The sequence below is a fragment of the Entelurus aequoreus genome, linkage group LG15 (assembly GCF_033978785.1).
Source record: "Entelurus aequoreus isolate RoL-2023_Sb linkage group LG15, RoL_Eaeq_v1.1, whole genome shotgun sequence".
In the NCBI taxonomy this organism is placed as follows: domain Eukaryota; kingdom Metazoa; phylum Chordata; class Actinopteri; order Syngnathiformes; family Syngnathidae; genus Entelurus; species Entelurus aequoreus.
The window spans coordinates 12,689,593-12,714,156 of record NC_084745.1 but is presented as its reverse complement, the minus strand read 5'-3'; the positions used below and the strand labels follow the sequence as shown (position 1 = coordinate 12,714,156).

The window sequence follows — 24,564 nt, the reverse complement described above, 5'->3', positions numbered from 1 at the left end:
TTTTCAGACTTTCAGGATATCAGTATGTGGAGTTAAATTATGGAATGGATTAAGCAAAGCAATCAAACAATGTACTAATATGATCCACTTCAAGAAACTCTTCAAACTTAAAGTGTTTACAAAGAAGAAGAACCATGATAAACATTCTGAATGTATTCATTCTTTCATTCTCAAAATAATCTTACTTATCTCATCATATGAAATATAACTTACTTCACCAATTATTATGTATTTGTTATTGTGATTACTTGTAGAGTATATTGGGAATAAATTGAGAACAGGAAGTGAACAAAAGTTGTAGCAACTGTTATGTAAAAGAAAAGGGGTAGGCTTAAATAAGCTCTGCTTCTTCCTACTCCTTTTCGAACATGTTGAAAAGAGAAACTGGAAATTGTGATGTATCATGTTGTATGCATGCATGTCCGAATCAAACTCAAACTTACAATCACCTTCTTTTTCTATTGTTTCAGTTTCATAAATTTACCAAGATGTCACCGTTTAGCTGATTGGAGAGCTAGCTTTCACAGCTAGCTGGTCCATGACGATGACTTCTGTTTTGTTTAATCAACCGTTTTACTGCCGTGTTACAGACATCGTTTGGGAAAACAATTAATGTAAATAAACATTTACTATTTATTCTAAAATTCGTGTCTATTTTGCCAAGTAAAGCGTGGCCGTCGGTAACCTCCTGATGTAGTTTGTATAAACAAGTCACATGAGAAGCATGCACTCTAAAATACTACATTTTATTATATTTTATTTTTATTCCTTAAGTGTCGTCTTCTTACAAACGACCAGACACTATATGTTCATTAGAGCATGCGGTCACAGAGCGTGTTCCACTTTCTCACGCACTCCAAATCATTATTACGTTTGTTGTGCATGATGACTTTTCAACTATCGCCGTATTTCAGTTAAACGCTAGTTTTTTGCGCGTGAGCTGAGGAAAGTATAATAATCCTAATCTATATTTTCACAGAGCACTATCAGATTATTTGTATTACCTTGCGAGAGGCCAGGAACTGCATTCCTCTTGCCACCTGGAAGCTGAAGGAGATGAGGTCCTCCAGAAACAAAGGAGGAGCGTTGGAGGGCCGAATGTCATCTAAAGCAAAAAATACACAAATATTCACATTAATATTGTAATTACACCGAAAGGACTTTTTTTTTTTTTTTACATAGAAATGATCATGTGACGAGTGTTGTGTCTTACTGTCTTTAAAGTCTAATCTTATCCTTGCAGTCTTTTCTCCATTTTTTTGCATCCCCTGAGAGGAAAACAAACATGTTTAAATAGGTTTCTTCTACAGTGAACATACATTCAAGACAAAGAGAAGCCTCGCCTCTGATTGCACTCATGGAAGGGATTTTTCAAAACATTCATTATACATCATGACTTTCTACAGCCTGACTTTTTTTAAAATGCTACATCACAAGAGTTCTTTTAAAAAGTAATTATAGTTACTTGTTGGTAATTAAATTATGAACGTAATTAGTCTTTCATAAATGTATTTAACTGGGGTAAAAAAAAAATGCATTACCGTATTTTTAAAATCCCTTCATTTTGGTCACAAATGGACAGTCCGCCTTATAACCCCGTGCGCCTAGTGTACGTATTAAAGCAAATTTTCTCTGGTGCATGGTGCAATGATACGTGTAACCAGTAGATGGCAGTCACACATAAGAGATACATGTGCACTGCAGGTTGACGCTTGTTCAATAAATGACGCAAGCAGGCAAAACGAAAACTTTGATGTGTCTTTGAGAAAACAGAACATCAAAAAATGTTTTAGTACAACTTTGGTAAGCTACAAAGCCGCACCGCTTAATGGAACACAGAGCATTACGGCTACCATAGTCAGACGTACTGTGCTTCAACATACGGTATTATTATGGTGTGTGTATAAGGATCCCAAAATGGCACCTATTAGGAGACATAATCTTTTTTCATAATATTATGCAAAGCAAACTTTTCTTACTTATTGGTACCTGCTGATGTGTATTTGGGATCTGCATAAGTCCTGAAAATGTGCGTGCGTCCGCCATAGTCGTTAATAAGCTCCTCCTTTTTCTCTATCCTCTTGTTGTGGGGCATTCATCCTATACTGTTGCCGTTTCTAACACAAAGTAGCGTAGCCTTCTAACTTATATCTCTCAGTAGACTCGCTATGGAAGCGCTAAAAACTACCGATGACGAGGAGACGACGCTGTCGAAGTGGAGGCAAGTAAAAAGACCTGCCCACTAAACGGCACATCCTGAAGAGATAGTCAGAAAGGGGCTCGAAGATGGTCTGTAAAACGTAATCTATGCAACATTTTGACCAAAGAACCAGCATTACATGTTATGTAGACCACAAGGAAGTCAGTGTTTCCCATAAACTGCCAAGATACTTGTGGCGGTGTGGGCGTGGCTATGGGCGTGGTCACCATGACATCATCGAGTAATTTGCATAATTTACTACAAGGATATGATTTTCTCTAAAAAGGCTCAAAAAATGTATACTTACTAATTAATAATAACAGTTTTGTTTTAAACGTCCATCCATCCATCCATTTTACAATATAATTACAACACCTTATGTACATATTTATATACAGATTTGAACAATAAGTTATTCACTGAAATATATTTATTAATTGTGGTTCTTACAAAAAATATATCTTATAAAATATAAAAGCTAAAATGTCTCTTAAAGCTCTGCCCCTTTAATTAGTGCATACTAAATAATTTAACTTTAGCCTACTACTACAACCATATTATTTACCAGCAACATAAAGTGAAACAGAGGCAGAGGTGTCCTGCCACAGTCAGTAACAAATAAACAGAAAACAGTAGTGGTCAAATACAAATAAGGCAACAGGAGAAGTATCCTACACTTCTCTTTTGTAAAGTAAATCTGAACAGCCTATATGGGCATCTACATCAACTATATGATTTGCCTGAGAAGCTGGACAGGACAAAAAAAAAAATTGTTTTTTTTTTTTAAATTTGTGGTGGACGTAATTCTTTCGTGGCGGGCCGCCACAAATAAATGAATGTGTGGGAAACACTGGAAGTCTTTTAAACGTAGGGGAAAAAAATCACAATATTACTACTTTAATGCGTCTTATTGTACAAACAATTTGGTACTTTAAAAATAAACAAACTTCAAATATCTGGCATATGCAGTTGAGAGCAGAGTGTGTGTATGTGTCTTTAAAAAGCGGTGCCTGTTGCTATTTGACGTGTCAACAGTATTTTTCGTTTAGCACTGACAGTTTTCAGGTAGTGAGGGCAGCTTTGTTGACTCTTTTGACTGGATTGTCTTAGCACTCGTTAAAAAAAAAAAAAAAAGATTGAATGTGCTTCCATGGCTGTGGTCTACTTGTCCACACGTGGACTATTGTACAACTGCAAGCTTGTCGCTTCAATCATTGATTTGTTGTTTACTGTTCCCTCGTAGTAGTAAGTATGTGTGTACTTACACATTGTTTGCTGTGTGATGTTGCCTCTGCTAATATGACATCACGTTCATTTCAGTGGTGGTGCTTGTTGCTTTCACCCCTAAAAAGTTACTTGCTGTGCTTCTGACGCTGTCTTGTTGACCAATGGTTGTGGTTGCCAATCACATCAAAAGTAGCGTGTCAAGTTACGATAACGCTCTTCTAACCTACAAAAATGTAAGGAATTTGACTACTTGTTACTAGTAAAAGTATGTAACACAGTTCAAACACTGCACTTCATGAGGATAAAAGAAATGAGGTGAGCTAGCAGGTGCTTGTCGCTGCCACCTTTCTACAACGCAGCACAGCTACGCGCACAATAATATTACGAAACTAAAAAAACAAACCGAAAAATGACTTTCTTGAAGTGCTTAAAAACTGTGAATGATTTCTTAATTTGTATTGTTGTATTAACATGGAGTGGAGCAGCACAAGTTAAAAGCATGTCATCCGAGTTAGGCTTGTTGCGGTTGGTGACGAGAAACTGACATTTTTCGATCTTTACAACTTGTGAGAGGATATTTTAGGGAAGTAAACCTGAGACTTTGGGAGCCAGATAAGATCTTTAAAGTTAAAAAACAAACAAACAAGATTGCAGAAGTGACTTTTACACTGTGAATGATTTTATCATTTTTTTGTCATCAGTGTTGTGCAAGCAGGCATTTCTGCTAGCATGTTTGCAGAAGCGCACTCTCTCACCCTGTTGTGCACGTACACCTCCCGTTTGCTCTTCAGAAAGCCGGAGAGGTTTCCATAGCGACAGAACTCCACAATGATCATGAGCGGGCCTAAAATACAGAAAGAGTTACACACATACTTGGAATCACGTTGACAAGTCCACTGTTCTGCATAAGGATGGAACAATTTTACATATTTTTTAATGTAAAACATGTTTACTTCCTGTTCAACATGTTCTTCCATATAAGGGGAAATACAATAAGATGGTATTCATGTTAGCCATATATATATATATATATATATATATATATATATATATATATATATATATATATATATATATATATATATATATATAGATATAGATATAGATATAGATATATACCGTAATTTCCGGACTATAAGCCGCACTTGACTATAAGCCGCACCAGTTAAATTTAGGGGAAAATACAGATTGCTCCATATACAAGCCGCACCTGACTATAAGCCGCAGGGTTTTGATGTGTAATTACCGTAGTATATAGGGGTCCCTGCTACCACGGAGGGCATTGTCGGGACAGAGATGACTGTTTGGGAACGCAAAGCGTCCCATTTATTAACAATAAATCTTTCAATCATTCAATCAAACTTTCACATCTTTGACATGGCGAACAGCATTCGTGCAGAGTACAAATAATACAACGGTGCAAAGTAATACAAAGTGCTCGCCTGTACGTTATCAAAATAACCAGCCTACCGGTAAATGAAAAGTCAGTCTTTAATCATTGTGTCGTCTTCCTCCTGTGTACTAAAACCACCGAAATCCTCTTCGTCGGTGTCGGAGAAGAACAGGCCGCATATAAGTCGCACCCTTGTATAAGCCGCAGGGACCAGAACGAGGGGAAAAAGTAGCGGCTTATAGTCCGGAAATTACGGTATATACCGTAATTTCCGGACTATAAGCCGCTACTTTTTCCCCTCGTTCTGGTCCCTGCGGCTTATACAAGGGTGCGGCTTATTTACGGCCTGTTCTTCTCCGGCATCGACGAAAAGGATTTCGGTGGTTTTAGTACGCAGGAGGAAGACGATGACACAATGATTAAAGACTGACTTTTCATATACCGGTAGCCTGGTTATTTTGATAACGTACAGGCGAGCACTTTGTATTACTTTGCACCGTTGTATTATTTGTACTCTGCACGAATGCTGTTCGCCATGTCAAAGATGTGAAAGTTTGATTGAATGATTGAAAGATTTATTGTTAATAAATGGGACGCTTTGCGTTCCCAAACAGTCATCTCTGTCCCGACAATGCCCTCCGTGGTAGCAGGGACCCCTATATACTACGCTAATTACACATCAAAACCCTGCGGCTTATAGTCGGGTGCGGCTTATATATGGAGCAATCTGTATTTTCCCCTAAATTTAGCTGGTGCGGCTTATAGTCAGGTGCGGCTTATAGTCCGGAAATTACGGTAGATATATCTATATATATATATATTAGGGCTGTGAATCTTTGGGTGTCCCACGATTCGATTCAATATCGATTCTTGGGGTCACGATTCGATTCAAAAACAATTTTTTTTCCCGATTCAAAAAGATTCTCTATTCATTCAATACATAGGATTTCAGCAGGATCTACCCCAGTCTGCTGACATGCAAGCAGAGTAGTAGATTTTTGTAAAAAGCTTTTATAATTGTAAAGGACAATGTTTTATCAACTGATTGCAATAATGTAAATTTGTTTTAACTATTAAATGAACCAAAAATATGACTTAATTTATCTTTGTGAAAATATTGGACACAGTGTGTTGTCAAGCTTATGAGATGCGATGCAAGTGTAAGCCACTGTGAAGTTATTGTTCTTTTTTATTAAATTTTTTTATATAAATGTCTAATGATAATGTCAATGAGGGATTTTTAATCACTGCTATGTTGAAATTGTAACTAATATTGATACTGTTGTTGATAATATTAATTTTTGTTTCACTACTTTTGGTTTGTTCTGTGTCGTGTTTGTGTCTCCTCTCAATTGCTCTGTTTATTGCAGTTCTGAGTGTTGCTGGGTCAGGTTTGGTTTTGGAATTGGATTGCATTGTTATGGTATTGCTGTGTATTGTTTTGTTGGATTGATTACTAGAAAAATCAAAAAAATAAAAATCAATTTTTGAAAAATGAGAATCGATACTGAATCGTACAACGTGAGAATGGCGATTTTAATTTGAATCACCCCTAATATCTATATATACACTAGCGTTCAAAAGTTTGGGGTCACATTGAAATGTCCTTATTTTTGAAGGAAAAGCACTGTACTTTTCAATGAAGATAACTTTAAACTAGTCTTAACTTTAAAGAAATACACTCTATACATTGCTAATGTGGTATTACTAGCTGCAAATGTCTGCTTTTTGGTGCAATATCTACATAGGTGTATAGAGGCCCATTTCCAGCAACTATCACTCCAGTGTTCTAATGGTACAATGTGTTTGCTCATTGGCTCAGAAGGCTAATTGATGATTAGAAAACCCTTGTGCAATCATGTTCACACATCTGAAAACAGTTTGGCTCGTTACAGAAGCTACAAAACTGACCTTCCTTTGAGCAGATTGAGTTTCTGGAGCATCACATTTGTGGGGTCAATTAAACGCTCAAAATGGCCAGAAAAAGAGAACTTTCATCTGAAACTCGACAGTCTATTCTTGTTCTTAGAAATGAAGGCTATTCCACAAAATTGTTTGGGTGACCCCAAACTTTTGAACGGTAGTGTATACATCTATATATATATATGTATATATATATAGATATAGATATATCCCAGAGATAATCCCAAACCTAACTCCAATTCCAACAACCCTACTTCCCAGTGGCCATGGTGTCCATGTTTGTAGTGACACTGACCTCCAGGTTTGGTGCAGGCTCCCAGCAGGTTGACAACATTGAGATGTTGTCCAATGTGGTTAAGAATTTTCAGCTCAGTCATCAGGGCTTTGTGCTCGCTGACTGTGGCGCCCTCTGGTGGACAAAGACAAAAACAAAAATGTCTGAAGCTCGACGATACTTGCAAAACTACTGTAAAACCCAGTTGTTGTTGTACCTTTGAGCATCTTCACCGCCACCGTCCTGCAGCTGGAGGCGCCGTCGATCCCAAAGGCAGATGCCTGCACCACTTTACCGAAGGCTCCACGGCCCAGATTCTTTCCTGGGTGGGACGTGGACACAAGACAACATGGTGGACGGGACTGATTAGTGTCAGTAAACAGCGTGCACACGCCCACCGTCTGCTTCATTAGTGAGACAAAGACAAGAAGACTGATTGACAGTCCCTCCCAGTGATGACCTGATAAGACCTATGAGAAAGTTGCAATATCTCTTGTGTGATCTTAATACATCCTCTGATTACATTCTTGGAATCATTCAGGAAACAAAGCATCTTTTTTATTTACCTAATTTGAGGCGTTCTCTGGGGAACTCCCACTGCTTGGGGTCATAGTGGAGCCTGTGCCCCCGCTCCTCCAGTGGAGCGCCTGCTGAGTCCACCATGATGGACAGGTACCCTGCTTTGCCGTGGGAGCGCTTGGGCTTCACGGAGCGCGAAGAAAAATACACGCGTTAGCTAACGAGCAAACACGTCGTCGCTCTCGTCGTCACACCTGTCGGAGTTTTCGGATCAGCAGCGTCAGGAGAAGCCAGAGCAAGGTGGCCACCACACAGGTGCAGGCCAGAGTGGGAATCTCCATGGAGGACGCCTCAGATACATCTGCACAAAATGGAACACTAATACCGTATTTTTCGGACTATAAGTCGCAGTTTTTTTCATAGTTTGGCTGGGGGTACGACTTATACTCAGGAGCGACTTATGTGTGAAATTATTAACACATTAGCATAAAATATCAAATAATATTATTTAGCTCATTCACGTAAGAGACTAGACGTATAAGATTTCATGGGATTTAGCGATTAGGAGTGACAGATTGTTTGGTAAACGTATAGCATGTTCTATATGTTATAGTTATTTGAATGACTCTTACCATAATATGTTACGTTAACATACCAGGCACCTTCTCAGTTGGTTATTTATGCCTCATATTACGTACACTTATTCAGCCTGTTGTTCACTATTCTTTATTTATTTTAAATTGCCTTTCAAATGTCTATTCTTAGTGTTGGGTTTTATCAAATACATTTCCTCAAAAAATGCGACTTATTTATGTTTTTTCCCTTTTTTATTATGCATTTTCGGCCGGTGCGACTTATACTCCGAAAAATACAGTAGTAGTACTTTTGTTACATTTATTGTTCTTTTCAGACTAGCACTTTTATTATGAACTAATTAGGTTCCGAGCAGCCCAAGGGCCAAATTATTATCAGTACTCAAAATTGTATATTTTGGCGGTCAATCACAGGATTTTGAAAATTGGCTCTCGAGCACCCCCTTTAAAATTAGTAAACAATTATCCCCTCCCACCAGTTTCAGGTATCACAACGAAAATCGCAAGCATGCCAAAATTTTAGCTAATTTTGCAGCCGTACACCTCAAAATTATACAACTTAATACTTGACACATGCTAACTTTTAGAGCCAATATTGTAAAGCCGTACACCTCAGTCATATAACTTGGTACGTGACACATGCTAGGTGTTAGTATGCTAACTTTTTTAGCCTATTTTACAGCTGTACAACTAAGGGGTAGCATATAACTTGGTACTTGGCAAATGCTAACATGTTTAGCCAAATTTGAAGCTGTACACCTCCGTCATATAACTTGGTACTTGACACATGCTAGCTGTTAGCTTTATATCATTAGAATGCTAACTTTGTTTGCTAATTTTGCAGCCGTACACCTCAGCCACACAACTTAACGTATTTTTCGGACTATAAGTCGCTCCGGAGTATAAGCCGCACCGGCCGAAAATGCATAATAAAGAAGGAAACAAACATATATAAGTCGCACTGGAGTATAAGTCGCATTTTTGGGGGAAATGTATTTGATAAAACCCAACACCAAGAATAGACATTTGAAAGGCAATTTAAAATAAATAAAGAATGCTGAATAATATGAGGCATAAATAACCAACTGAGAAGGTGCCTGGTATGTTAACGTAACATATTATGGTAAGAGTCATTCAAATAACTATAACATATAGAACATGCTATACGTTTACCAAACAATCTGTCACTCCTAATCGCTAAATCCCCTGAAATCTTATACGTCTAGTCTCTTACGTAAATGAGCTAAACAATATTATTTGATATTTTACGGTAATGTGTTAATAATTTCACACATAAGTCGCTCCTGAGTATAAGTCGCACCCCTGGCCAAACTATGAAAAAAACTGCGACTTATAGTCCGAAAAATACGGTAAAACTTGACATATGCTAACTGTTGGCATGCTAATATTCGCATGGTAACTTTTGGAACCAAATTTGAAGCGGTACACATGAGTCATACAACTTGGTACTTGACACATGCTGGCTGTTAGCATGCTAACTTTTTAAACTCATTTTACAGCCGTACACCTCATTGTCATATAACTTGGTATTTAACACATCCCAACGTTTTTAGCTAATTTTCAATCCCTACACCTTACTCATATAACTTGGTACTTGACACACGCTGGCTGTTAGCATGTTAACGTTAACATGCTATTATAATCTTTTTAGCCAATTTTACAGCCGTATATCGCAGAGACAAATAACTTGATACTTAATACGTGCCAACGTTTTTAGCCAATTTTGAAGCCGTACATCTCAGAGACATACAACTTGGTGCCTGAAACATGCTAATGTGAGCATGCTAGCATTCCTGTATTTTTGGAGGTGGGTTAGGGCAGTGGTCCCCAACCACCGGGCTGCGCAAGAAATTAAAATAAATAAATAATTTTTTTTTTTTTTTTTAATTAAATCAACATAAAAAACACAAGATACACTTACAATTAGTGCACCAACCCAAAAAACCTCCCTCCCCCATTTACACTCATTCACACAAAAGGGTTGTTTCTCTCTGTTATTAATATTTAATATAGATCAATATACAGTCTGCAGGGATACAGTCCGTAAGCACGCATGATTGTATTTTTAATGACAAAAAAATAAAATAAATAAACATGTGCGGGGGCCCGTTCCAACGCTGCTCTAAGCTTTAATTTTTTAATACTATTAACGTTTTCTTCTTTTTTTAGTAGTATTTGTATTATTGATGTATTCTCTTGATTTCCTGTTTCTTGTTTTTATTGTATTATTATTATTGTGCAAGAATAAGCAAGTGAAAATTACAGCAGTGATATCCCAAATTGTCTTACTAATACGATACCAAGCAAACCAAAACTTGGTATCGCCAATACCGATACTTTGGCATCAAAAGCATACAGTTTTAAAATGATACAGCTAGAACTAAATGATATCATAGTATATATCAAATATTGCTAGTATGTGAATGCATGGTATTTAAGTATGGATATTTTCCTGCATTTATAACATGCATAATAATTAGAGATGTCCGATAATATCGGCCGATAAATGCTTTAAAATGTAATATCGGAAATTATCGGCATCCGTTTAAAAAAGTACAAATGTATGACTTTTTAAAACGCCGCTGTGTACACGGACGTAGGGAGAAGTACAGAGCGCCAATAAACCTTAAAGGCACTGTCTTTGCGTGCCAGCCCAATCACATAATATCTACAGCTTTACACACACACAAGTGAATGCAAGGCATACTTGGTCAACAGCCATACAGGTCACACTGAGGGTGACGGTATAAACAACTTTAACACTGTTACAAATATGCGCCACACTGTGAACCCACACCAAACAAGAATGACAAACACATTTCGGGAGAACATCCGCACCGTAACACAACATAAACACAACAGAACAAATACCCAGAACCCCTTGCAGCACTAACTCTTCCGGGACGCTACAATATACACCCCCCCCCCCCACCTCAACCCCGACCCCCCCAACCTCCTCATGTCCCAAATTCCAAGCTGCTGTTTTGAAGCATGTTAAAAAAAATAATGCACTTTGTGACTTCAATAATAAATATGGCAGTGCCATGTTGGCATTTTTTTCCATAACTTGAGTTGATTTATTTTGGAAAACCTTGTTACATTGTTTAATGCATCCAGCGGGGCATCACAACAAAATTAGGCATAATAATGTGTTATTTCCACGACTGTATATATCGGTATCGGTTGATATCGGAATCGGTAATTAAGAGTTGGACAATATCGGGATATCGGCAAAAAAGCCATTATCGGACATCTCTAATAATAATGATTACATTGTAATGAGGACTTACTATTGACCCAAATGTAGGCGGAGCTCTCTGCAGCTCCCTTCTCATTGGTCGCCTGGCAGGTGTACAGACCCTGGTCCTCCACGGTGATGCGACCAATATGGAGGGAGCCTTCCTCTGGCGACACGACAATCCCTGCACAAGACAGGTGGCACACATGAACACACCGGATTCAGAAAGGATTTCAATTAAGATTGGGATCTTTACCTGATCCTGCCAACAGAGCACCTTGGTTCTTGTACCATGTGACGGTCGGGTGTGGGACACCCTCGGTGGGGCAGTGCAGGGTCACCGAGCTGCTGACGTTGACGGTGCAATCCGTTAAATTCAGGAGCAACACTGGAGGCGCCAAGGCTGACAGGATAATAATAATCATTAAATACTGTAATATATATTGTTCAACACTCACCAACATATTAACTCTGAGCTTCAACAATGCTAGTCAAAGATCCTGTATATTAGAAGAACACTAATGTTTTATTTAAACACATCTATGACAAGCTTAGTTATGTACCTGCTGCTATCTAGTGGAAGACAATGTCATTGTTCTACCTTGTTTAGCACATTCATTGTTTATGTTCTTTGTTTGTTTTTTGTTTTGCTTAGTTTTTTGTTTGCTCCATGCTTTTTTAACCTGTAAAGCACTTCGGTTCAATCTAAAAAGTTGTTGAAAACGTGCTATATAAATAAAGTTGACTTGACTTGACTACCTGATAAAACAGGTAGAACACAGATTAACATTATTGCTAAAAAAAATAATCATTTAAACCAATCAAAATATTATGGTACACCTGATGAGCTCAAATGCATGACAAAAATGCTGCGAGTTTCCCAACAAAACAGAAGCTAGACAGGTTACCAAGACATTAGCCAGGTCGGCTAGGATGTTAGCCAGGATACTAGGAAGTCAGACAGGTTTATCCAAAAGTTAGCAGAAAGTTAGCCAGGTTACCAGGAAGATAGCCAGGTTTACCAAGAAGTTAGCCAGATGATCAGGAAGTTAGCTAGGCTACCAGGAAGTAAGCCAGACAATCAGGAAGTTAGCCAGGCTACCAAGAAGTTAGCAAGGCTACCAGGAAGTATGCAAGGTTTACCAGGAAATTAGCCAGAATACCAAAAAGTTAGCCAGGCTGCAGGGTAGTTAGCAGTAAGTTAGCCAGGCTACCAGAAAGTTAGCCAAGCTACTAAGATGTCAGCGAGGCTACCAGAAAGTTAGTAGAAAGTTAGCCAGGTTACCAGGAAGTTCGCCATGTTTACCAAGAAGTTAGCCAGATGATCAGGAAGTTAGCCAGACGATCAGGAAGTTAGCCAGGCTACCAAGAAGTTAGAAAGGCTACCAGGAAATACGCGAAGTTTAACAGGAAATTAGCCAGAATACCAAAAAGTTAGCCAGGCTACAGGGTAGTTAGCAGTAAGTCAGCCAGGCTGTAGGAAGTTAACCAGGCTACCCGATAGTTAGCAATAAGTTAGCCAGGCTACCAAGAAGTTAGACAGGCTACCAGAAAGTTAGCCAAGCTACTAAGACGTCAGCGAGGCTACCACAAAGTTAGTAGAAAGTTATCCAGGTTACCAGGAAGTTAGCCAGGTTTACCAAGAAGTTAGCCAGACGATCAGGAAGTTAGCTAGGCTACCAGGAAGTTAGCAGGGCTACCAGGAAGTTAGCCAGACGATCAGGAAGTTAGCCAGGCTACCAGGAAGTACGCAAGGTTTACCAGGAAATTTGCCAGAATACCAAAAAGTTAGCCAGGCTACAGGGTAGTTAGCAGTAAGTTAGCCAGGCTACCAGGAAGTTAGACAGGCTACCAGAAAGTTAGCCAAGCTACTAAGATATCAGCGAGGCTACCAGAAAGTTAGTAGAAAGTTAGCCAGGTTACCAGGAAGTTAGCCATGTTTACCAAGAAGTTAGCCAGATGATCATGAAGTTAACCAGGCTACCAGGAAGTTAGCCAGATGATCAGGAAGTTAGCCAGGCTACCAAGAAGTTAGCAAGGCTACCAGGAAATTAGCCAGAATACCAAAAAGTTAGCCAGGCTACAGGGTAGTTAGCAGTAAGTTAGCCAGGCTGTAGGAAGTTAACCAGGCTACCCGATAGTTAGCAATAAGTTAGCCAGGCTACCAAAAAGTTGGACAGGCTATCAGAAAGTTAGCCAAGCTACTAAGACGTCAGCGAGGCTACCACAAAGTTAGTAGAAAGTTAGCCAGGTTACCAGGAAGTTAGCCAGGTTTACCAAGAAGTTAGCCAGACTATCAGGAAGTTAGCTAGGCTACCAAGAAGTTAGCCAGACGATCCGGAAATTAGCCAGGCTACCAGGAAGTACGCAAGGTTTACCAGGAAATTTGCCAGAATACCAAAAAGTTAGCCAGGCTACAGGGTAGTTAGCAGTAAGTTAGCCAGGCTATCAGGAAGTTAGACAGGTTACCAGAAAGTTATCCAAGCTATTAAGACGTCAGCGAGGCTACCACAAAGTTAGTAGAAAGTTAGCCAGGTTAACAGGAAGTTAGCCAGGTTTACCAAGAAGTTAGCCAGACTATCAGGAAGTTAGCCAAGCAACCGAAAAATTATCATGAAATTAGCCGTGCTACCAAAGAGTTAGCCAGGCTAGTAGGAAGTTAGCATGTTTTTGGAAAGTTAGTGGGGCTTCCAGGTGTCAAGTTAATGTATTTTATAGAAGGACAGCACAGTTGGCTCATTTTCAACTAGTCCCAAACAGTTAGCCAGGCTAGCATAAAGTTCGCCTGTTGCTAAAGGTCAGTTACTTTTTAATACTTTAAAATATGACATTTAAATACTATATTCCTCAGGTCTGGCACCCTTGGTTGCTTGGTTAACTTTAGTAAACTTGCAGCATTTCTCTCAGTCACTTGTTTTTGAAGTGTATGTGTGTGTGCGTGTTTTGGCATTTGCATCATTTTTCTTTTGCTTTAAATGCTGTAGCGATTATTTGATAACAGCATTTTGAATTTGCAGCATTTCGCCCATTCTGTTAGTTGTATGGCGCTTGTGTGTCATTTGTGTTTGGAGCTAGCACGAACCTGCAATCACACACGTGTTGTGTCCACTAGGGGGCAGTAGAGAAAATACCTACTATCCCTGTGAAATGCACTAAGTCGATGCTTTGAATGATGATGTTGTAAACATATCACAACATTTTAATATTTACACAAATACGTCTTCTTTGTTGAGGTATTCTTTATTTTCCCCTGCGTGGTCACCCCGTGAGTGGAGTCCTTCCCTCGCGGGGGTCCCAGCGGAGGAAGCGGACCCTGATTGTAAGGCGACATGAAGCAAAGTCACTTAAGCGAGGCGACTGATTGTTGTTTCCCCGATCTTCCTCCTGGACAACAATTGATGATTGTCTGAGCGGGGGCCGGGGCCTGACAGTGTCTGATTGGCTGATTGTTCCTGCGGCCCATGTAGGGCCCGTAAATGTGGCATTGTGGGAAGTGCCATTGTGTGCTCTTCCTCCACGCCGCGGCTCATTCCCACGTGAAAGAGGTGCTGAGCAAAGGCAGGGTGGGGCCTCAGGAAGCCGAGGGGACCCGACTCCCAAACAGCCACATCTCCATGAGAGTGTTTGTTTGTTTGTGCGTGCATGTGAGCGCGCCACATACGTGCACAAAGACACCGAGATGTCCACAAGTAAAACTGCGGTCCTGACCCTCAAGGTGCGACTAATTATTGGACGCCACAGAAACTCTTCTGTAGCCCAAATTCCCAAATATATTTGATCATTTTCCAAAAAAGACTACTGATTTCCAGGAATGAAAGGATGTCCCTTCTGGAAGAATTGGAACCTTCCTGTCCCCAACGACAATGTTAGGTGGGTGTGGCCTGGAGCAGAAAATTCATTCATTGGCCTATGGGGCAGTTATAGCGTTCCCTTTGAAGTCTGCCTAGCAACAAGTGGCAGAACTCTGTTGACATACGTTTGATCATTTGACTGGTTTCCTACTACAACCAACATTTGTTATTGATCATACACTGAGGGTGTTTTATACACATATGTATGTATGAATCATATGCATGTCTCATATATGTATGTATGTATCATATGCATGTATCTTATATATGTATGTATGTATCATATGCATGTATCTTATATATGTATGTATGTATCATATGCATGTATCTTATATATGTATGTATGTATCATATGCATGTATCTTATATATGTATGTATGTATCATATGCATGTATCTTATGTATGTATGTACGTATCATATGCATGTATCTTATGTATGTATGTATGAATCATATGCATGTCTCATATATGCATGTATGTATCATATGCATGTATCTTATGTATCTATCATAGGCATGTATCTTATATATGTATGTATAAATCATATGCATGTATCATATGTATGTGTGTATAATTAATATGCATGTATCTTAAGTATGTATGAATGTATCATGTGCATGTATCTTATATATGTACAGGTATGTATGAATCATATGCATGTATGTATAAATCATATGCATGTATCTTAAGTATGTATGAATGTATCATATGCATGTATCTTATATGTGTATGTATGAATCATATGCATGTATGTATAAATCGTATGCATGTATCTTATGTGTGTATGTATGAATCATATGCATGTATCTTATTTGTGTATGTATGAATCATATGCAGGCAGCACGGTGGAAGAGGGGTTAGTGCGTCTGCCTCACAATACGAAGGTCCTGGGTTCGATCCTGCGCTCGGGATCTTTCTGTGTGGAGCTTGCATGTTCTCCCCGTGACTGCGTGGGTTCCCTCCGGGTACTCCGGCTTCCTCCCACTTCCAAAGACATGCACCTGGGGATAGGTTGATTGGCAACACTAAATTGGCCCTAGTGTGAATGTGAGTGTGAATGTTGTCTGCCTATCTGTGTTGGCCCTGGGATGAGGTGGCGACTTGTCCAGGGTGTACCCTGATTGTAGCTGAGATAGGCTCCAGCACCCCCCGCGATCCCGAAAGGGATAAGCGGTAGAAAATGGATGGATGGATGGATGGAATCATATGCATGTATCTTATGTATGTATGTACGTATAAATCATATGCATGTATCTTCTGTATGTATGGATCCTATGTATGTATCTTATGTATGTATGTATGTATGTATGTATCATATGCATGTATCTTATATATGTACTGTATGTATCATATGCATGTATGAATCACATGCATATATCTTATATAGTATGTACTGTATATATCAAATGCATGTACCTTATGTATGTACATATGAATCATATGTATGTATGTATGTATGTATCATATGCATGTATCTTATGTATGTATGTATGAATCATATGCATGTATCCTATGTATGTATGTATGCATGAATCAAATGCATGTATCTTATGTATGCATGTATAAATCATATGCATGTATCTTATGTATGTACTTTATTTATCATATGCATGCATTTAAGTATGTATGTATGAATCATATGCATTTATCTTTTGTATGTATGTATGAATCATATGCATGTATCTTTTGTATGTATGTATGAATCATATGCATGTATGTTATGTATGTATGAATCAAATGCATGTATCCTTTGTATGTATGTATGTATGAATCATATGCATGCATCCTTTGTATGTATGAATCATATGCATGTATGTATGAATCATATGCATGTATCATATATATATATATATATATATATATATGTATAAATCATATGCATGTATCTTATGTATGTATGTATCATATGCATGTATCTTGTATATGTATGTATAAATCATATGTATGTATGTTATACGGTATATGTATGTATGAATCAAATGCATGTATCTTATGTATGTATGTATGTATAAATCATATGCATATATCTTATGTGTGTATGTATGAATCATATGCATGCATCTTATGTATGTATGTATCATATGAATGTATCTTGTATGTATCTTAAGTAACTATTCATGAACTGTATGTTTATATGTACATAGGCAACTATTAATTTACTGTAGGTTTCTTTGAAAGTGAATATAAAAGTATGTATATATGCGACTATTCAAGTACTGTATGTTTCTATATACATAAATAGAAAAGTATGCATGTACATATGAATGTATGTTACTAGCAGTCTATATAAAGTACACATATCTATACCATGTACAGTATGTACTTCATGTATGTACTTTTTTTACAGTACATAATATATATATATATATATATATATATATATATAACAGGTATGTACTGCATGTATGTACTTTAGTTTATGATAATCCTAATGTTATTCAATATGTTCTGTTTTTTTACATCAAAATACAACTTGAGTCTTTTTTCTGGGCAAAACCCTTGTTTTTAGTAAATAATAAAGACTTTCAAATGCAGTTCTATTAATGTAAACATAAATGATTGATTTAAATTCGTAAAGCAAAACTCAGCACTTGATGCTGCGAAGGAGAAACCGGAAGTTACTCACCTGAGACTTTCACCTGCCTGACCAGGTGAGTCTCGAGTCCCGTGACCAGGTGGTGGGCGGAGCACCTGTACGCCCCGGAGTCCCCGGTGCTCAGGTTGCTTAGCAACAGCAGCAGCGAGTGGGAGAACTTCCCCGTGGTGAGTTGAGCGTGCAGGGCAACGCCCCTGCTGGGGTCGTGGGCGTGGCTGAGCCTGCGCCATGACGGGGCGGCGTACAGGTGCTTGTTGGCGCGACAGGTGAGGCGCACGTCTCCGCCCTCTGTGGCTTCCTCGCCGAGGCTCACGCCGAAGCCACCTGGGACGTCTGAGGGCCGAGATGACACAAAGTCAACAACGCTCCATCTTGGAACACCTTTGATGACAAATGGACGCCATTGTGGACGACATGGAAACGCTTTCTATTTACTCCAACCTTTGAAACTTCCTGTGGAAACGGCTCGAGAGTTTCCTGATGGCAGATAGTGTTTATCTTTCCCGAACACCCCAAGGCCTCCCGAAATAAAGCCGACCTGCCAGTCCAAGGAAATGCGCCGCGCGGGGGTGTGGGGAGAAGGGAGGTGAGGCGAGGGGGAGGGAGGGTGCGTGGGGGGGAATGGAACGATAAGAGCCCCGAGTTCCTGTTTAACTGCTCTCTCTCACACACACACACACACACACACACACACACACACACACACACACACACGCGCGCGCACTGTGTGCTAACATACTGCTCACACACACAATAGAAGATTCTAGCTTGCTCGTGTAAAACTCCTATTTATCTTACGTCAGCAAATATGCAGGAAAAACTAATATAGGGCTGCAACCATGCATCCATCAAATCCATTATTGACATTGGAAAAAAAGCTTCAACGTATGTTCTGTTGCTTCCATTGATCGTTTTAGTGTAACTTGGAAAAAATTTATAGGATCTGGACCGCATGAAAGAAAGCAAAATAAGTTCAAAAGAAGGTAATGATGGCAAAATAAGGTAAATAGAAGGTAAATAAATGGTAAATGGAAGGTAAAGGTAGTAAAAAAAAGTAAAAAGAATGTAAATAGAGGTAAACATAGTAAATAAAAAGGTAAATTAGGTAAATAAAAGGTAAAAGAAGGATTATAGAAGGAAAAAGAAGGCAACTAGAAAGTATATAAAAGGTAAACAAAGGGAAATAGAAGGTAAAATAAAAGGTACGAGAAGATAAATAAAATGTAAACAGAAGGAATATAAAATGTAAAAGAAGTAAAATAAAAGGAAAAAGAAGGCAGATAGAAGGTAAATAATACATAAAGAAGGAGTGTAGAATGTAAAAGGACTTAAAAGGTCAAAGTAGGTAAATAAAAGGTAAATGGAAGGTAAAAGTAGTAAATAGAAGGTGATTGAATGTAAGTAAAAGAAGGTAAAACAATTTAAAGAGGATAAACGTAGTAAATTAAAGTTAAAATAATTGTTTTTAAAAAGTAAATTAAGTAAATGCAAGGTAAATAAAAGGCAAAAGAAGGACTATAAAAAGGTACATAAAAGGTAAAGGTAGTAAATAGAAGGTAAGTTAAAGCAAGTAAAAAATACATAAAATCAAAGGTAAACATAGCAAATAAAAGGTAAATTAGGTAACTAGAAGGTATATAAAAAGGTAAAAGAAGGACTATAGATGGTAAACGAAGTGAATAAAATGTACAAGATGATAAATAAAATGTAAATAGAAGGAATATAAAATGTAAAAGAAATTAAATAAAAGGTAAAATGTAAAAGAAGGTAAAGTATGTTGGAATAAATGCTTTAACAAACTGACGTTTCTATCATCGTTCCTGATAATATTGTGGATACTACATATGTGTGTATATATATATATATATATATACTTAGACTTCCTTTTTATTGTCATTCAAATTTGAACTTTACAGCACAGATAAGAACGAAATTTTGTTACATAAGCTCATGGTAGTGCAGGATAAAAAAGCAATAAGGTGCATGTATAAATAAATATATATAAATAATATATAAATATATATATAAAATAAATAAATATATATATATATAAAAATTAAAAAATAAATAAATAAATAAAAATAAAAAAAAAATATATATATATATATATATATATATATAGATTACTGTACAGATAAATATATTGCACTTTTTCACATGCGTCCATGTTTATGGATGAATGTTATATTGTCTTTTTTATTCCATCGAATTAATCTATTTTGGGGGGAGTGGAGGGGATAATTTAATTATGATGCGTTCAAGAGTCTTACGGCCTGAGGGAAGAAGCTGTTACAGAACCTGGAGGTTCTGCGGAAACTCTTTCTAGAGTGCAACAGTGAAAACAGTATCAATATAGTATATTGATAACAGTATATATATATATATATATATATATATATATATATATATATATATATATATATATATATATATATATATATATATATAATACACACACACACACACACACATAATGGAGATTACTAAAATTATGGTTAGATTACTAGATTACTAAAATAATGAATAGATTGTTGATTACTAAAATAATGGATAGATTACTCCATCAATCCATTTTCTACCGCTTGTCCCTTTCGGGGTCGCTGCAGCCTCTCTCAGATGCATTCGGGCGGAAGTCGCCACCTCATCGCAGGGCCAACACAGATACAGACAACATTCACACTCACATTCACACTAGGGCCAATTTAGTGTCGCCAATTAACCTATCCCCAGGTGCATGTCTTTGGAGCATGTCGAACCTAGGACCTTCGTATTGTGAGGCACATGCACTAACCCTTGTTCCACCGTGCTATTACTGATTACTTCAAATTATGGATAGATTACTGATTACTAAAATACTGAATAAATTATTGATTACTAATAAATGTATAGATTACTGGATTGCTAAAATAATGATATATTATTGCATTACTAAAATAATATATTATTGGATTTCTAAAATAATGATATATGATTGGATTATTAAAATAATAATATTATTGATTACTAAAAGAATGACATATTATTGGATTACTAAAATAATACTATATTATTGGATTACTAAAATAATTATATATTACTGGATTACTAGAATAATGAATACATTACTGGATTACTAAAATAATGAATAGATTACTGGATTCATTGTAGATTACTGGATTACTAGAATAATGAACAGATTACTACAATAATTAATATATTACTGATTACTAAAATAATAGAAAGATTACTAAAATAATGAATATATTACTGGATTACTAAAATAATGGATATATTAGTGATAATGTAAATAATAGATTACTGGATTAATAAAATAATAAATAAATTACTGGATGACTAAAATAATGGATATATTACTGGATTATTAAAATAATGAATATATTACTTATTTCTAAAATAATTAATAGATTCCTGGATTATTAAAACAATGATCTATTACTAAAATAATGAATAGATTACTTATTACTCAAAAATGGATATATTACTGATTACAAATAACGGATCGCTGCAGCCCCACACTCATTCATTGTTTAAAATCTGCAACAAAAAAAAAGTCTCTTGAGGAATGATTCTTTAAGATGGAATGGTTTGACCATCTTCACCTGAGATGTAGAAGTAGACGTCCAGGTGGTCCACACCTGCAGAGTTGGAGGCGACACAACGATACACCCCCGACACCAGAGCCCGGCCCACCGTCAGAACCCCGACCGTCTGATGGAGGACACGTTTAGCGTTGTTCCGCTACAATACGCACTACATCATGTCATTGTGTGCGTGTGTGTGTGTGTGTGTACACACCTTGTTCTTCCCCTCAAGCACTTCCTGTCTGAGCGCCACACTCAGGATGTGGTTGTGTGTGGCGGGAACACTCTGCTCCGTCACAGGACTCCACAGGGAGGACGACGACGGGCCCGCACACCTTGGAGGAGGAAGAAGACGAGGAGGAGGAGACTCAGCTGTGTTGACATAAGTCACATTCAGTGTGTGTGTGTGTGTGTGTGTGTGTTTGTGCACGCTCACATGCTCAGCGTGGGTTGTTTGATGTGGTCATCATAAAATGTTCAATTAGTAGCATCACATTGTTGTAATGTACACAATGATAATTGTCTTATTGTCCATACATGAAGGATGTACTTCCACTTCCTCACATTCTTTGCCACAGCACAGCTGACATGTGTAGACTCTCTCACTAATACTACAATATGGCTATAGAAACACCTATATGAATGTACTGTGGATATTTTCAACTAGCCATGTAAGTGATGGAATGCTTTATGAAGCTAATCCTAGCCAGGAGAACACATCTAATCTGCTTGGGTATTTATTTTTAGACCCCCGGATTGGTTCCGAACCGGTACTATTTTGGCACCGACCAATCCTGCCAGATTCACGTATTATACAACGGTGCCATGTTTCAGTAAACGGGTTGCACGTGACGTCACGCTCTGTTGCTGACTCTTTACACTTCGGCACTTGACGAAAGCAATTAACTAAAAAAAAAAACGCTCCAAAATAAGTAATGTAAGGATCCACTTTTGCGCTAGCTTGATGCTAATATACAATGGCTTTGCTATTGCCATGCTACTGATAAGCAATTTTAGCATCTCCAAATTTGTTAAAAAAATACAACTAAGAGGCACCTTACAGTCAAACAGCTGGTGCGTAATAAGTACCGTTTTTTCCGGACTATAAGGCGCACTTAAAATTAGAGATGTCCGATAATATCGGCCGATAAATGCTTTAAAATGTAATATCGGAAATTATCGGTAATGTTTTTTTTATTATATGTATCGTTTTTTATTTTTTATTAAATCAACATAAAAACACAAGATACACTTACAATTAGTGCACGAACCCAAAAAACCTCCCTCCCCCATTCACACAAAAGGGTTGTTTCCTTCTGTTATTAATATTCTGGTTCCTACATTATATATCAATATATATCAATACAGTCTGCAAGGAATACAGTCCGTAAGCACACATGATTGTGCATGCTGCTGGTCCACTAATAGTACTAACCTTTAACAGTTAATTTTACTCATTTTCATTAATTACTAGTTTCTATGTAACTGTTTTAATAAATGTTTTTAATTTATTTATCTTATTTTATTAATTTAAAAAAAAAGGACCTTATCTTCACCATACCTGGTTGTCCAAATTAGGCATAATAATGTGTTAATTCCACGACTGTATATATCGGTATCGGTTGATATCGGTATCGGTAATTAAAGAGTTGGACAATATCGGAAAATCGGATATCGGCAAAAAGCCATTATCGGACATCCCTACTCAAAATCCTTTTTTTCCCTCAAAAGTGAAATGAATTATATTTATATAGCGCTTTTCTCTAGTGACTCAAAGCGCTTTACATAGTGAAACCCATTATCTAAGTTACATTTTTAAACCAGTGTGGGTGGCACTGGGAGCAGGTGGGTAAAGTGTCTTGCCCAAGGACACAACGGCAGTGACTAGGATGGCAGAAGCGGAGATCGAACCTGGAACCCTCAAGTTGCTGGCACGGCCACTCTACCAACCGAGCTATACCGCCCCAAACTCGACAGTGTGCCTTATAACTCGGTGCGCCTAATGTATGGATTAATTCTGGTTTTGCTTACCGACCTTGAAGCAATTTTATTTGGTAAATTTAGGGATTTAATTTTTATTTTATTTTTTTTGTCATTAAAAAATACAATCATGTGTGCTTACGGACTGTATCCCTGCAGACTGTATTGATATATATTGTAGGAACCAGAAATATTAATAACAGAAAGAAACAACCCTTTTGTGCGAATGAGTGTGAATGGGGGAGGGAGGTTTTTTGGGTTGGTGCACTAATTGTAAGTGTATCTTGTGTTTTTTATGTTGATTTAATTAAAAAAATATATATATATTTTTAATTTCTTGTACCAATCGATCCACGGACCGGTACTGGGCCGCGGCCCGGTGGTTGGGGACCACTGATGTAGACCACAAGGAAGTGTTTAACATTTAGAAAAAAAAATAAATAATATGACTACTTTAATGCGCCCTATAAGCCTTTTATATGAAAAAAGATAAAAAATAGACCATTCATCGGCAGTGCGCCTTATACTCCAACACGCTCTATGGTCCAGAAAATACGGTACTATACTTACAGTTAGGGTTGTACAGTATACCAATACTAATAAAGTACTGCCGTGCTAATGAATTGAAAACTACTATACAGCCTTTGAAAAATACTGGTACTGTTTTCTGAACACAGAGGATGAGCAATAAGTTTTAGAAGCTGAGTGCTAAACAGATGTAGCTTTATTGTAACACTGTAGCATTAGCAGCATTTCTAGGTGCTAAACATACAAACTAACAATAATCAAACAAACTCTTATTGTAATATTTCCACTCTTGCTGGAATGTCGACCGACGGGACGCTAACATGATTCTGTTTAGATGAGGAATCAATCGCAATCATCACGAAGGGTTAAAAAAAGTTGGCGCAACTATGTGTTTTTTACCATCACGGCGGATGTCAAAGTTGACCAGCTTCTCGGTCCATAGGCACATTTGTCTCCTACCAGGTGAGAGATGCATGAATTATAATCTACAATTTACTTTTAGCAAGTTTGAGACATAGCAAAAGCATTAGCTCAATGCTATCAATGCGCCGCTAGAATAGTCTGTCTGTGTTGGCGCTTATAATAACAATATTTAAATTTTCAGGTCACGCCATGTAAATGGAATATTGTTGCCGCTTT

The 24,564-nt window shown here is 37.7% G+C and overlaps 1 protein-coding gene across 8 annotated transcripts in view; it reads right to left on the bottom strand.

Moving 5' to 3' along the window:
* Positions 1 to 24,564, bottom strand: part of flt1 (fms related receptor tyrosine kinase 1) — a 100,503-nt gene that overhangs the window by 10,707 nt on the left and 65,232 nt on the right. For 7 of the 8 annotated variants that reach the window (XR_009821126.1, XM_062020875.1, XM_062020874.1 and 4 more), the window contains 12 exons: positions 21,632 to 21,752; positions 21,436 to 21,544; positions 17,867 to 18,169; positions 11,645 to 11,791; positions 11,441 to 11,572; positions 7,791 to 7,897; positions 7,584 to 7,719; positions 7,235 to 7,339; positions 7,039 to 7,152; positions 4,183 to 4,271; positions 1,214 to 1,268; positions 1,005 to 1,105 (listed from right to left, as the gene is read on the bottom strand). Coding sequence is in view for 7 of the 8 variants with exons in the window: in XM_062020875.1 (XP_061876859.1) it covers positions 1,005 to 1,105; positions 1,214 to 1,268; positions 4,183 to 4,271; positions 7,039 to 7,152; positions 7,235 to 7,339; positions 7,584 to 7,719; positions 7,791 to 7,897; positions 11,441 to 11,572; positions 11,645 to 11,791; positions 17,867 to 18,169; positions 21,436 to 21,544; positions 21,632 to 21,752 (1,519 nt within the window). In the remaining variant the exon portion in view is untranslated. The remainder of the gene's footprint in view (positions 1 to 1,004; positions 1,106 to 1,213; positions 1,269 to 4,182; positions 4,272 to 7,038; positions 7,153 to 7,234; positions 7,340 to 7,583; positions 7,720 to 7,790; positions 7,898 to 11,440; positions 11,573 to 11,644; positions 11,792 to 17,866; positions 18,170 to 21,435; positions 21,545 to 21,631; positions 21,753 to 24,564) is intronic. The other variant, XM_062020876.1, reaches the window with a different exon arrangement.